The sequence below is a fragment of the Amphiprion ocellaris genome, chromosome 9, assembly GCF_022539595.1.
Source record: "Amphiprion ocellaris isolate individual 3 ecotype Okinawa chromosome 9, ASM2253959v1, whole genome shotgun sequence".
NCBI lineage: Eukaryota > Metazoa > Chordata > Actinopteri > Pomacentridae > Amphiprion > Amphiprion ocellaris.
Window position 1 is genome coordinate 1,280,643 of NC_072774.1, and position 12,275 is coordinate 1,292,917.

The window sequence follows — 12,275 nt, forward strand, 5'->3', positions numbered from 1 at the left end:
ATTTGATCTAAATCAGACGATCTGGACCAACTTTTCTTCAACTTCTCATCTTTTATCACCATAAAGATCACATTCATTCTGACTTTTAATGTTGTTTTTTCCGTTTTCTGCATGATTCTTTGATGCTCTTTTGTTCTTTTAGTCATTTATTTGTGTGCATTAGACCCTGAGCTGTTGTTATCAGTAATGAAGATGATGATGCTGTTTGTTCTTCTTCTTCTTCTTCTTCCCAGAGACTCTCCATGTCCCTCTATAGATAGTCTGTATGAGTCAGTGCTGTTTGCTGCTTCGTCTCCCTTCCCCCACTCGCTCCTCTTTTCTCCCGGTGACACAGAAAAGCCAACGCCGCCCCCTCCTCCCCGATGCTAAACCCCCCTCCATCCATCCCTCCATCCATCCCTCCGTCCGTCCGTCCGACGGCACACAATCGCTCTTTTCACTCTCAGCCTCAGAGCATCTCCGTCTTATCTGCTCATTGTTGCATCCATCTCAGCATCTCCTCCTTCTTCTTCCTCTCTGGTCTGAACCCGGTAGCTTCTTCCACCGGGGCTCATGTGAGTGGGAATAAAAAGCTGTTGTTGTTTGGTGCTAATCCAGCGGTCTGGATGGGGGTCGAGTGAAGCAGAGAGTGAAGCAGAGAGTGAAGCAGAGAGTGAAGGAGAGAGTGAGTGAGGGGCTCGACCTTCGCTAATCCAGCTAACAGATTAATTATCTTTGCATCGTGTCGGTGAAGTCGCTGTAATGCAACGATAAAGAGTCCCTGAGGGGACTCTCCTCACTCTTAATCCCTCTCTCTCTCTCTCTCTCTCTCTCTCTCTCTCTCTCTCTCTCTCTCTCTCTCCTCCCATCCATCAACTCAAGCACCTCTCCTCTGACAGCCTCACAATTATCGTCTCTTTAATATTTCAGTAACCACTGCTGATTTACCACCCTTCTTCTTCTTCCTCTTCCGAGCTGCTTTTTGTTGTTTTTTTCCTCCTCCCAGGATGATGTTTTTTTGTAAACCTCTCTGAGCGGGTGGATATTTTCCTAAGAGACAAGACAGAAAGAAGAGAAGGAGAAGCTCCCGAAGCACCGACAACGGTAAGGTCTCCCTCTTCTTTTTTGTCTTTATTAATTAGGAGCGATTTAAAGCTCCTAAATCTTTTTGCATCGCCTCTGCAGCTCCTCCAGCATCAATTCAGATGGTGCAGTTTGACAATTAGAGCTCAAAAAAAAAAAATCTTTTCTCGTGCATTTTATCCCCGCTGGTTTGCAGCGACTCCCACCTGCTCTCCATGCATTTCTGCAAGATTTGCAACCTGGAATTTTAAAATTAAATTCAAATATTCCTCTTTTATTCCCCACCTACATATCTTCTCCTACAGAGATGTAAATTATATCCTTTTTGTTGATGTCACGAGGAAATAATCTAATAAATTTGCAACCTGAAATCTTATTTTTTTGCGTTTTATTCTCCACCTAGACATCTTTTTGTACAGAGATGTTCATTAATTCCTCCTGGTTGAGTGTCAGGAGGACATCATTTGATAAATTTACAAGGTGAAATCTTACTATTTTTTTTTAAACATGTAGACATCTTCTCCTACAGAACTGTGAATTATTTCCTCTTTGTTGATGTCAGGAGGACATAAATGCTCAATTTGCAACCTTAAATCTTATTTTTTTGTGTGTTTTATTACCCATCTAGAGATTGCATTTCTGAAATATTTGCAACCTGGAATTTAAAAATTAAACGCAAATATTCCTGTTTTATTCCCCACCCAGACAACTTCTCTTACAGAGATGTGAATTATTCGTCTTTGCTGATGTCAGGAGGACATAAATGCTAAATTTGTGACCTGAAATTTTTTTTGGGTTTTTTTTTTTACTGCCCAGACAACTTCTTGTACAGAGATGCTCATTAACCCTGTGAAACCCACTATATGTATATATATATATATATATATATATATATATATATATATATATATATATATATATATATATATATATATATATATATATATATACACATATATGTGTATATATATACACATATATATATATATATATATATATATATATATATATATATATATATATATATATATATATATATATATATATATATAAATAAAAATAAAAATTTTCCATTTTTTTCTGTATTTGGGTCTTACAGGGTTAATTCCTCCAGGCTGATGTCATGACGATAATCTGCTAAATTTACAACCTTAAATCTTCTGGTTTTGGGTTTTATTCCCCACCTGGACATCTTCTCCTCCAGAGATGTCCATTATTTCCAGCTGGCTGGTGTCGCTGCTCCATAAATTTCAGGCCCATTAAGAAGCTGTTAGTTTTTTACGAGGCTCGTTGTTCATCCAACCAGCCACTACATTATTCATGTCCTGTGATTCTTGTTAAAATAAAGAAAAGGTGGAGATGATCCTGAACCCATCACACAGAAGAAGCTCCGTCCTCATTAGCTGCTTCACAAAACAAAATGGTTCTTTTTCTTTACATCCAGACATCATGGAGTCTCCATCAGAGACAGAAAACAGCTCATCTCCTCTCCTGCTCTCTGCTTTTTCTTCTTCTCACCATTTGCTGAGAGTCTGAGGCATCTTTTCGAGTCAAACAATCCGGTTTATTTGTCTTTTAGTTGTGCGGTTCCTCTAAAAAGCTTTCAGGAGGCGTAGTGTCAACTTGGGGCTTCGTTTCCGTGATGACTGGAGCTTCATCAGCATCTGACTTTAGGATTCCTACCTGAGCTCTGTCCTGACGTCTGTGCAGTGATTTAGTCCTAGAACTGACTCAGATTACTAATAATTCACATTTATTTATCATTAACATCTTCATAACGGGGTCTAAACAGTCTCAATCATTTTTCAAAACAAACTCCATGAGAAAAAGTTCTCATTTTAATCCAGAAAGAGAATATTTAAGAATAAATCCAGATTTTTTGCTCCAAGTTTGGTCGCCTCCAGCAGATTTTTGAATAAATTGTTAATCTGTAGATAAAGTCAGTCTAAATTCTGTGATTTCAGCTCCTTAAATGTGAATATTTTCTGGTTTCTTTCCTCTGTGACAGAAAACTGAAGCTCTTTGGACTAAACCAGACATTTTTTAAGAGATTTTCTGACATTTTAGAGCAATTAATCCAGGAAATAATCAACGATAATCATTAATTGCAGCTCTAGAAGGAACCTTCATCAAACCAAACTCCATTTTTAAAAGTTGTAATTTAGGTTCTGGGTGAATTCTTTCTGTCACGTCGGTTTCATGTCTTTTCATTCTTTCCTCCAGTAAACTGAATATTTTTGGACAAAACAAGACATTTTTTCACCATTTTTCAGGATTTTCTGACCTTTTAGAGGCCAAGCAGCTAAAATAATTGGCTGATTTGTCATTTAGCTGAAGTTTGTCTGAGAATTTCATGAATATTTCCCATTCTTCTGTTTTATATCATCTTAAATCTTACATTTTTAGGGTTGTGGACTAAATATTTGTCATCTTGGACTTCTTTTGCACATTTGTCACCATTTTCTGACAAACAGCTGATCGATTGATCCAGAAAATAATCAATTGCCGTCCAGTCCACCTTCAGCTGGAGTCTTGATGCGCTTTGGTTGCAGTGATTTCTGCATGAATTCAAGATCAACTTCTAATAAATCTGTATTTTTTTCTCTATTTAGGGCAAAAACTAAGAATTACCTTCATTAGTGATTCATCTGATGATTATTCTTTGGATTATTTTCATTATTTTGTCTCTAAAATTTCTCAGGATGGTGAAAATGTCCATCAGTGTCTTCAAAAAGACTTATTTTTTTCAACCAAAAGTCAGAATCTCAGTGAACCAACTAGAGCTGCAACGATTAATCGATTAGTTGTCCATTATTTAGTTGTCAGCTTCACTGGCTGAAATCAATCATATCAATGAAATACAGATTATAGATCATTGTAACCTACTGAACAACATTTTTCACAATTTTGTGACCAAACAACTGATGGATTCACCCAGAAACTGATCGATAGATTGATTGAATATCCTCGCTAGGAAACTCTGATCTACATTTTTCACCATTTTCTGACATTTTAGAGACCAAACAACTGATTGAGGACACCTTGTGAAGTTTTCTTAAGAAAAATCAGCTTGTTTTTTCTAAATGTCATTGCCTGAAACCAATCATATCAATAAAATACAGATTATAGATCACTGGAGTCCTCTGAACTACACTTTTCACCCTTTTCTGACCAAATAACTGATGGAATAGACACTTCTCAAGAAAAATTACTCATCTTTTCTAAATGTCATTGGCTGAAACCAATCATACCAATAAAATAAAGAATATAGATCATTGTAGTCCTCTGAACTACATTTTTAACAGTTTTCTGACCAAACAGCTGATGGATTCACCCAGGAACTGATTGATAGATTGATTGAAAGTCCTCGTTGAGCCACTTTATGGTCAACAGGTGCCGGTTAGAATTATTCCTTTACGTGTTTACTACGCCTCTCAGGAAGCTTTCAGCCTCCAGAGCTGGTAAACTCCCTGCAGATGAAGCAGGATGGGCTTTAATAAGTGAAATGGAGTGTTGGCACTGATGTGATTTGTGACAGTCGGGCTGCTGGGACCATTAAGGTGAACGGACTTATTGTAATGGGCTTAGAAGCGCCCTGTCTAGACGAGCTGTTAACTGCTTCTGGCCTCAAATCTGCTGCTTTTTGGCTCCTAAAAGCTCAACTTCCAGCAGAAAAAAAGCAGAACAGTGAGCTGGTTTACTGTTTTATGTCTGAATGGTGTCGGTCTGAGCTCAGAGTCTTTATTTTACAGCATCAGACGGCCGTTGTGTCTTAAACACTGCTGCATTAATCTGAAGCCGTCATTGCAAGGAGGATTTCGCTGTTTTGACTCCCTGTATTTACTCTACTTTCTCCCCCCTTTGACCGGCTTTATTAAGAAACACTGAGTGACTTCTGCTGGCAGCTTTGTTCTCGCTGTCCATTATTTTCTGATGAATCTATCAGCTGTTGGGTCTCTAAAATGGAAGATAATGGTGAAAAATGTGCATCAGTGTCTGGTTTAGTTCTAAGATCTTCAGTTTACTGTCACAGACGAGGGGAAAAATGGAAAATATTCTTATTTATGGAGCTGAAATCACAAAATTTTGACTGTTTTCATGAAAAATTGCTCAAACCGATGAACCGATTTGGGTTTTTTGTCTTTAAAAGGTCTTTAAATGGTGAAACATGTGGATCAGAGTTTCCTCAAATGTCTGGTTTAGTCCAAAGATCTTCAGTTTACTGTCACAGAGCAAAGAAACCAGAAAATATTCACATTTAAGAAGTGGAAATCACTGAATTTAGACAGATTTTTCTTGAAAAAACTTCAAATATGAAAATGAATAAATCATCGATAAATCGCTGCAGGTCTCGTTGCCTTCAGGGTTTCTGTTTGTCTTCTTCCACTGAGAGTTTCCTCCTGACCTCAGCTGATCGCTTCATGTCGACCTCCTCCTTCTTCTTCTCTTTTCTTCTTCTTCTTCTTCTTCTTCTCTTTTCTTTTTCTTTTTCTCTTCTCTAACTTCTTCTCTGCTCTGAATTCTTCTTGTTCTTCTTCATCTTCTCTAACTTCTTCTCCTTCCTCTTCTTCCTCATCTTCTCTGACGTCTTCTTCTTCTGTGGTTCCTCCTGCAGGGTGGAGGAGGGCTCCAGCGGCGGTAGACCATGGCTGCCATGACGACGGTGCCCAGCTACGCCCCCTCTCTGTGGGTGAGGGTGTGCCATGCCCTCCCCCGGCTGGACCTCACCATGCAGATGAGGGACAACGTCTTCGTCCCGGACAGCTGGGAGTACCAGCAGGTAACAGCACACCTGTCCCCAACCGACCAATCAGAGGCCTCGTTCCTGATGACAGCAGCAGGATAGTTATCTTCTAATCAGGAAGGAGGCGGTTTGGTCCGAATCGCTACGGAAACAGCTCCATAAATCACCAAGCAGCCCAGAGATAAAGCCGTTTATGACATTTACACGACTCTCTTTCATTTATTGACCTGATTATTGCACTTAGAGCTTATTTACTGTTCAAACCGGAGAGATTTTATTCAGTTTGGAGCACATTCAACATGACGAAGGTCCTCCAGCAGGTTATTATGGTCTGTTCAGCCACGTTTCTGCAGAAGATGCAAAATAATTGGAAAAAAAGTAAAAATACAGTGATATTTAAGCAAAAAACAAAAACAAACTACACAAAGTGATATATATATCACAATCTTATCCTATTAGTATTAAACTTGTATGTACTTATTGACCTAATTATTGCACTTAAAGCTTCTTAACTCTACAAACTGGATAGATTTTACACAATGTAGTGTAGATTGAACATGGTAGTCCTCCAGCAGCTTGCTATTGTCTGTTTCCGCAGCAAAAAAATGCAACAGCAACAACAACAAAAAAAAAAAACAGTAAAACTCAGTTAAAACAAAACACTAAAACTGCTCCATAAAGTTCTACCTGTAGGAAAAACCTGCAGAAGCTCGATGACGGCATTTACTCTTTTTCTATTTACTGACCTGATTATTGCACCAGAAGCTGCACAAATTGGAGATATTTTGATGCATTTTGGTGCAGAATAAGAGCTGATATCATGTCAGTCCTCCAGCAGGTTGTTCGTGTCTGTTTGTGCAACAGAAAATGCAAAAAAAAAGAAGAAGAAAAAATAAAAAAAATAAAATAAGTGTAAGAGCGACCTGCAGAGCCACAACGGTGCCGTTTACAGGACTCTGTTTCTATTTATTGATTATTGCACCAGAAGTTGCAAAAATTGGAGATGTTTTCATGCAGTTTGGTGCAGTGAGATTTAATATCATGTCAGTCCTCCAGCAGGTTGTTGTCCTCTGTTTCTGCAGCAGGAAAATTGTAAAAGCCTTCATATTCTGGCAGTTTGTTGCTTAAATCACTGGGTGAGATGTTCCTCATGCCTGTATGTTGACCCGATTACTGCACCTGAACGTATTCTTCCTGTTTCGTGCGTTCTGGCTCCAGGCTGAGCAGCCTGAGATCCAACATGGCGTCAGGATTCTGCTGTTTCTGCAGCAGAAAATGCGAGGATTCATCCCCTCCTGCACACAAACGCTCAGCTAACAGGCTCCCAGTGTTTGTGACTTCTCTCTGCAGTACAAAGGGGGAGTCGGAGGGGAGGAGGGGGGACGCAAATTATCCTGCAGAACAGAAAAGACAAAAGAGAGTGAAAGTGCTGCGAGAGAGAGAGAGGGAGAGAGAGGGAGAGAGAGGGAGAGGGAGAGGGAGAGGGAGAGGGAGAGGGAGAGAGAGAGAGAGAGAGAGAGAGAGAGAGAGAGAGAGAGAGAGAGAGAGAGAGAGAGAGAGAGAGAGAGAGAGAGAGAGAGAGAGAGAGAGAGAGAGAGAGAGAGAGGGAGAGAGAGAGGGAGAGAGAGAGGGAGAGAGAGAGAGGGAGAGAGGGAGAGGGAGAGAGGGAGAGAGAGAGAGAGAGAGAGAGAGAGAGGGAGAGAGAGAGAGAGAGAGAGAGAGAGAGAGAGAGAGAGAGAGAGAGAGAGAGAGAGAGAGAGAGGGAGAGAGAGAGAGAGAGAGAGAGGGAGAGAGAGAGGAGAGAGGGAGAGAGAGAGGGAGAGAGAGAGAGAGAGAGAGAGAGGGAGAGAGAGAGGGAGAGAGAGAGAGAGAGAGGGAGAGAGAGGGAGAGAGAGGGAGAGAGAGGGAGAGAGAGAGAGAGAGAGAGAGAGAGAGAGAGAGAGAGAGGGAGAGAGAGGGAGAGGAGAGAGAGAGAGAGGGAGAGAGAGAGGGAGAGAGAGAGGGAGAGAGAGAGAGAGAGAGAGAGAGAGAGGGAGAGAGAGAGAGAGAGAGAGAGAGAGAGAGAGAGAGAGAGAGAGAGAGAGAGAGAGAGAGAGAGAGAGAGAGAGAGAGAGAGAGAGAGAGAGAGAGAGAGAGAGAGAGAGAGAGAGAGAGAGAGAGAGAGAGAGAGAGAGAACTGGGCAGCGAGAGGCAGTGAATGTATTTAAGTAGGTCACAGATTATTAATAGAGATTCAGTGGTGTGGAGAGAAAATAGAGGGGAGATGAAGGGAGATAGAGGGGGAGACAGGGGGAGATAGAGGGGGAGACGGGGGAGACAGGGGGAGATAGAGGGGAGATGAGGGGAGATAGAGGGGGAGACGGGGGAGATAGAGGGGGAGACGGGGGAGATAGAGGGGACAGAGGAGAGATAGAGGAGGAGACGGGGGAGATAGAGGGGACAGAGGAGAGATAGAGGGGGAGACAGGGGAGATAGAGGGGAGAAAGGGTGGAGATAGAGGGGGAGATGGACGGGGAGATGGAGGGGGAGGAGCTTCAGGGAGCAGGAGGTGAGGCTGGGAGGAAGGTGGAGGAGCGTCAGACGGACAGATGGACGGAGGATAAAACTGAAATGTGTTGAATAAAAAGTGACATCAGAGGAAAGTGTGATGAAGCTTAAAGACGGAAAACCAGAGAAGAGAAGATGAATGAATATATGTTTAAACACATCACAGATTCTACAGTGGACATATCTACCTACCTACCTATATATATATATATATATATATATATATATATATATATATATATATATATATATATATATATTATATATATATTAGGGCTGGGACTTTAACGCGTTAATTTTAATCCATTAATTACAGCTAAAATAACTCATTAAAAATAATAACGCAATTACTTGCACCCTCAGTTCCCTCATTTCTGGTAACTGATGAACACTCCAGCCCAGTAGGTGGCGGTAATGAACCTAAAGTCTGTTTTTAGCCATGAAGAAGAAGCACAGGAAGCTTCTGAGTGAAGTCAGGCTCTGGTGAACAGTGAAGGAAGATGAGATTGAGCTTGTTGGGCAGAAAGTTTTCTTTTAAAAGTCTTCCTGATGGCAGCTTGGATAAAAGCCTGGTTGTGTGTAAATTGTACAACAAAGAGTTTTCTGATCACTGCGTCACTTCAAGCTGACGGTATCACCTCAATGTAAAACATGTTGCTGTTAGCACCAGAGCTAACGTTAGCTACGAGTCATGCTAACGGCTAACAGTGTAGCCATCCCATAATAGACCACTTTTCTAGACAGTGCTTGAGTTTACAGAAAGTCTTAAAATGTTGAATAAAATCACTGTAATTGCACTTAGATTTGCAGTAATCTGTGAATGTAGCAGACAGATGAAAAATGCAGATAAATAGAAATGAAACATTTTTGTGGTTTAAGGTTTTATTCCATCGAGGCTCTGCCTCCTTGGAGGAGGAATAACCTAAACAACAAAAATATCTCTTTTAATGACTTCATAATAAACTTTTTGTTTATAAAAAAATTACATAAATAAAAATTGACATTCCTATAAAAAGAACCATCAAAATTCCACCATTTATCAGACCCAGAAAAGATGAAAACAGAATGAATCTCTGGATTTTCAACTTTCTGAAGCTCCTTGAACTACTTATGCTGATTTTATGTGCCATACAGTGGAAAAAACAACTAAATTCAGGCTTTAAGTCATCAAAATCACTTTTTCCTATATGTCCCATTTTCCTTTTTTAAAATAAATTTTAAATTATAAACACGTATATGTCTATTCATTGATTCAACTGTCAACCACAATTTTATTTGAATTGAAAAACTTCACTTATTGTGTCAAATATTGCTATTTGACAAAACTGCAATTATTGCGATTAATTAATTACAAAGCCTGTAATTAATTAGATTAAATTTTTTAATCGCGTTCACCACTAGTACACACACACACACACATATATATATATATATATATATATATATATATATATATATATATATATATATATATATATATAAAAACTCAAACCCATCAGGGATCTGAGAGTTAAAGCTCTGAGTGAAGACAGGACTGTGGATCAACTTGCATCTGGGCTGTAAACACTAAAAATAACTGTAAATATACGGTAGCAGTAGCAGAGTGTCTCCTACAGCTCATAAAACATGCATCTGAACACAAAACATTATGAGAAATAAATATATATGTCTATTTTTGCTTGTTGTTGCTCCAGATGCCAGAATATTATCAGATCTTTTAAAACAATTTTTAAATGAAATAAGTCAGTCACAGAAAATTCTAATATCACTAAATTAATTTTCTATAATCAAAATATATTTTCTGACCTTAATACTTTTGGCTTTTTAATATTTCTTCTTCTTCTTCTTCTTCTCATTATTGTTATTATTACATACTAAAATGTGATTCTTAATTACATAGTATTTTAATTATAAATATTTGTGGAAATATCAGAACATTATAGTCTCACTAAATTTATTTTTTATAATCAAAATAAATCTAGCCTTAATATTTCTGGCTTTTTTATGTTTTTTTATTATTATTATTATTATTATTATTATTTTTAAAATAATAGAATATAATAAGGAAAATAAAAATTTTTTAAAACTTTATACTGTATTTAAGGATCACATGAATTTTTCTGTAGTATGAAATATTTAATTATATATTCAGTTAGATAGAGAGATGTTTCTTATAATTGTCACCAATTATAGCTAATTTTAGGAATATATTTATATTATTAAGCTTGAATTTAATGATTTCATCTATTAATTAAACGTAATATTGTGAAAAGACCATAAATATGTGAATACTTGTGTTGAGAAAATTTAAAAGTTGAAAATTTTACAGTTATTAACAGCTACAGTTTTTAAAAAATATATTTGATGTATGTAAAACCATTAAAAATTGCAAAATAAGAAAGGAAAGGATGAGGTAAATGCCAGACTTTTTATGACTGTGTGAATTTTAATGCTTAGAATTCTTCTCCTCACACCTTTTTAATTACCGTCTCTGCTGTTATTGTGGGCGAGTTCTTGTAAAAGTGGACTTAAAGTGCTGTTTTCTCTGTTTTCTTTCTTTCCTGTCCAGACGCTGCTGGTTCTGTCCAGCTTGTCGGCCATCGCTCTGGTCGTCTCCCTCCTCGTGGTCCTGTCCTTCCTCATACACTACTGCTGCTGTCACCGTGGCGACCGGAGCGAGGGCTCGGAAGAGGAGGAGGAGGACGAAGACGGCAGCACGGGTCACGGGTACAGCGGGAAGAAGGGGCGGGGCATCTGCTGCGTCACCTGGGTGGCAGTCGCCGCAGTAACGCTGTGCTGGTGAGGAATTATTAAACAACAACAACACACACAAACACGTCGCTTTAGAGAACACGTCGAGGTCGTAATTGGATTTTTACTCAAGTAAAAGTACTCTATTACAAGTAGAATAGTCCAAAAGTACCTCCAGTGTTATCCAAAGTACTAAAATTTACGACGTCCTCGACCTACAGCGTTTCATCGTTATGTCGTTCTTATTTTTAGGCAGGTTCTCGGTTTATGACGTATGGCGTTTTGTTATTCTGTCATTCGTATTCATGGCCAGATCCTCGGTTTACGACATCCCCAACATATGGCATTTCGTCATTATGTCGTTCATATTTTTAAGTGGGTCCTCGGTTTACGACGTATGCTATTTCGTCGTTCGTATTTACAAGTGGGTCCTCAGTTTACGACATCCTCTACCTACAGCGTTTCGTCATTATGTCATTCATATTTTTAGGCAGGTCCTTGGTTCACTACGTACGGCATTTTGTTGTTCTGTCATTCATATATATAGTCTGGTCCTTGGTTTACGACGTACAGTGTTTTGTTGTGATGTTGGAACTGATTATGTGGAACTAGTTGGCGAGCAGAACGGACAGATACGTTGTCATGCAGCGCTATAAGTCTGCTTTGTTTCCATTCTCCGGTTGTACGCCATCTTGGATTGTGTGGTATTCATGACTTTTCCGAAGAACTGATCGATATCGTGATGCACGTATCGGCTTTGTTTACATTTTCACCAGAATTCCAACTACAGACGAAAATCGATTTGCGTCGATACATAGGAACAGAACTCTGACATAAGTCAAGGACCCCCTGTACTATACTTTGTTAAAAAGAGAAGTTTTTTAAAGTTTTTGACTTTTGTAAAATTTACTGTTATTTTGTACTGGTTTAGACTGTTTCTAATACTGCTTTCAGTTTGGGTTTTGAACTGGTTTCTGACTGGATTCTAATTGGTTCTGAACATTTTTTTGGACTGATTTAGGTTTGATTTTGGTCCTGGTCTTAGACCTATTAAGGACTGGTTTAGGACTGGTTTCAGACTGTTTTGGACTTTTTTTTGGAGTAGTTTAGGTCTGGTTTTGGTCCCTTTTGTACTGGTTTAGACTTTGTGAGGACTGGTTTCAGACTGTCT

The 12,275-nt window shown here is 38.9% G+C and overlaps 1 protein-coding gene across 3 annotated transcripts in view; it reads left to right on the forward strand.

The window, feature by feature from the left end:
• The window catches only part of ttyh1 (tweety family member 1), a 41,230-nt gene continuing 28,955 nt past the window's right edge, over positions 1-12,275 (forward strand). The window contains exons 1-4 of one of the 3 annotated variants that reach the window (XM_055013554.1): positions 1-554; positions 986-1,083; positions 5,678-5,842; positions 10,923-11,152. In XM_055013554.1, coding sequence (XP_054869529.1) covers positions 5,708-5,842; positions 10,923-11,152 — 365 coding nt within the window. In that variant the 5' untranslated portion in view covers positions 1-554; positions 986-1,083; positions 5,678-5,707. Of the gene's footprint in view, positions 555-594; positions 1,084-5,677; positions 5,843-10,922; positions 11,153-12,275 lie in introns of those variants that run through there. The other 2 variants (XM_055013555.1, XM_055013556.1) reach the window with 2 other exon arrangements.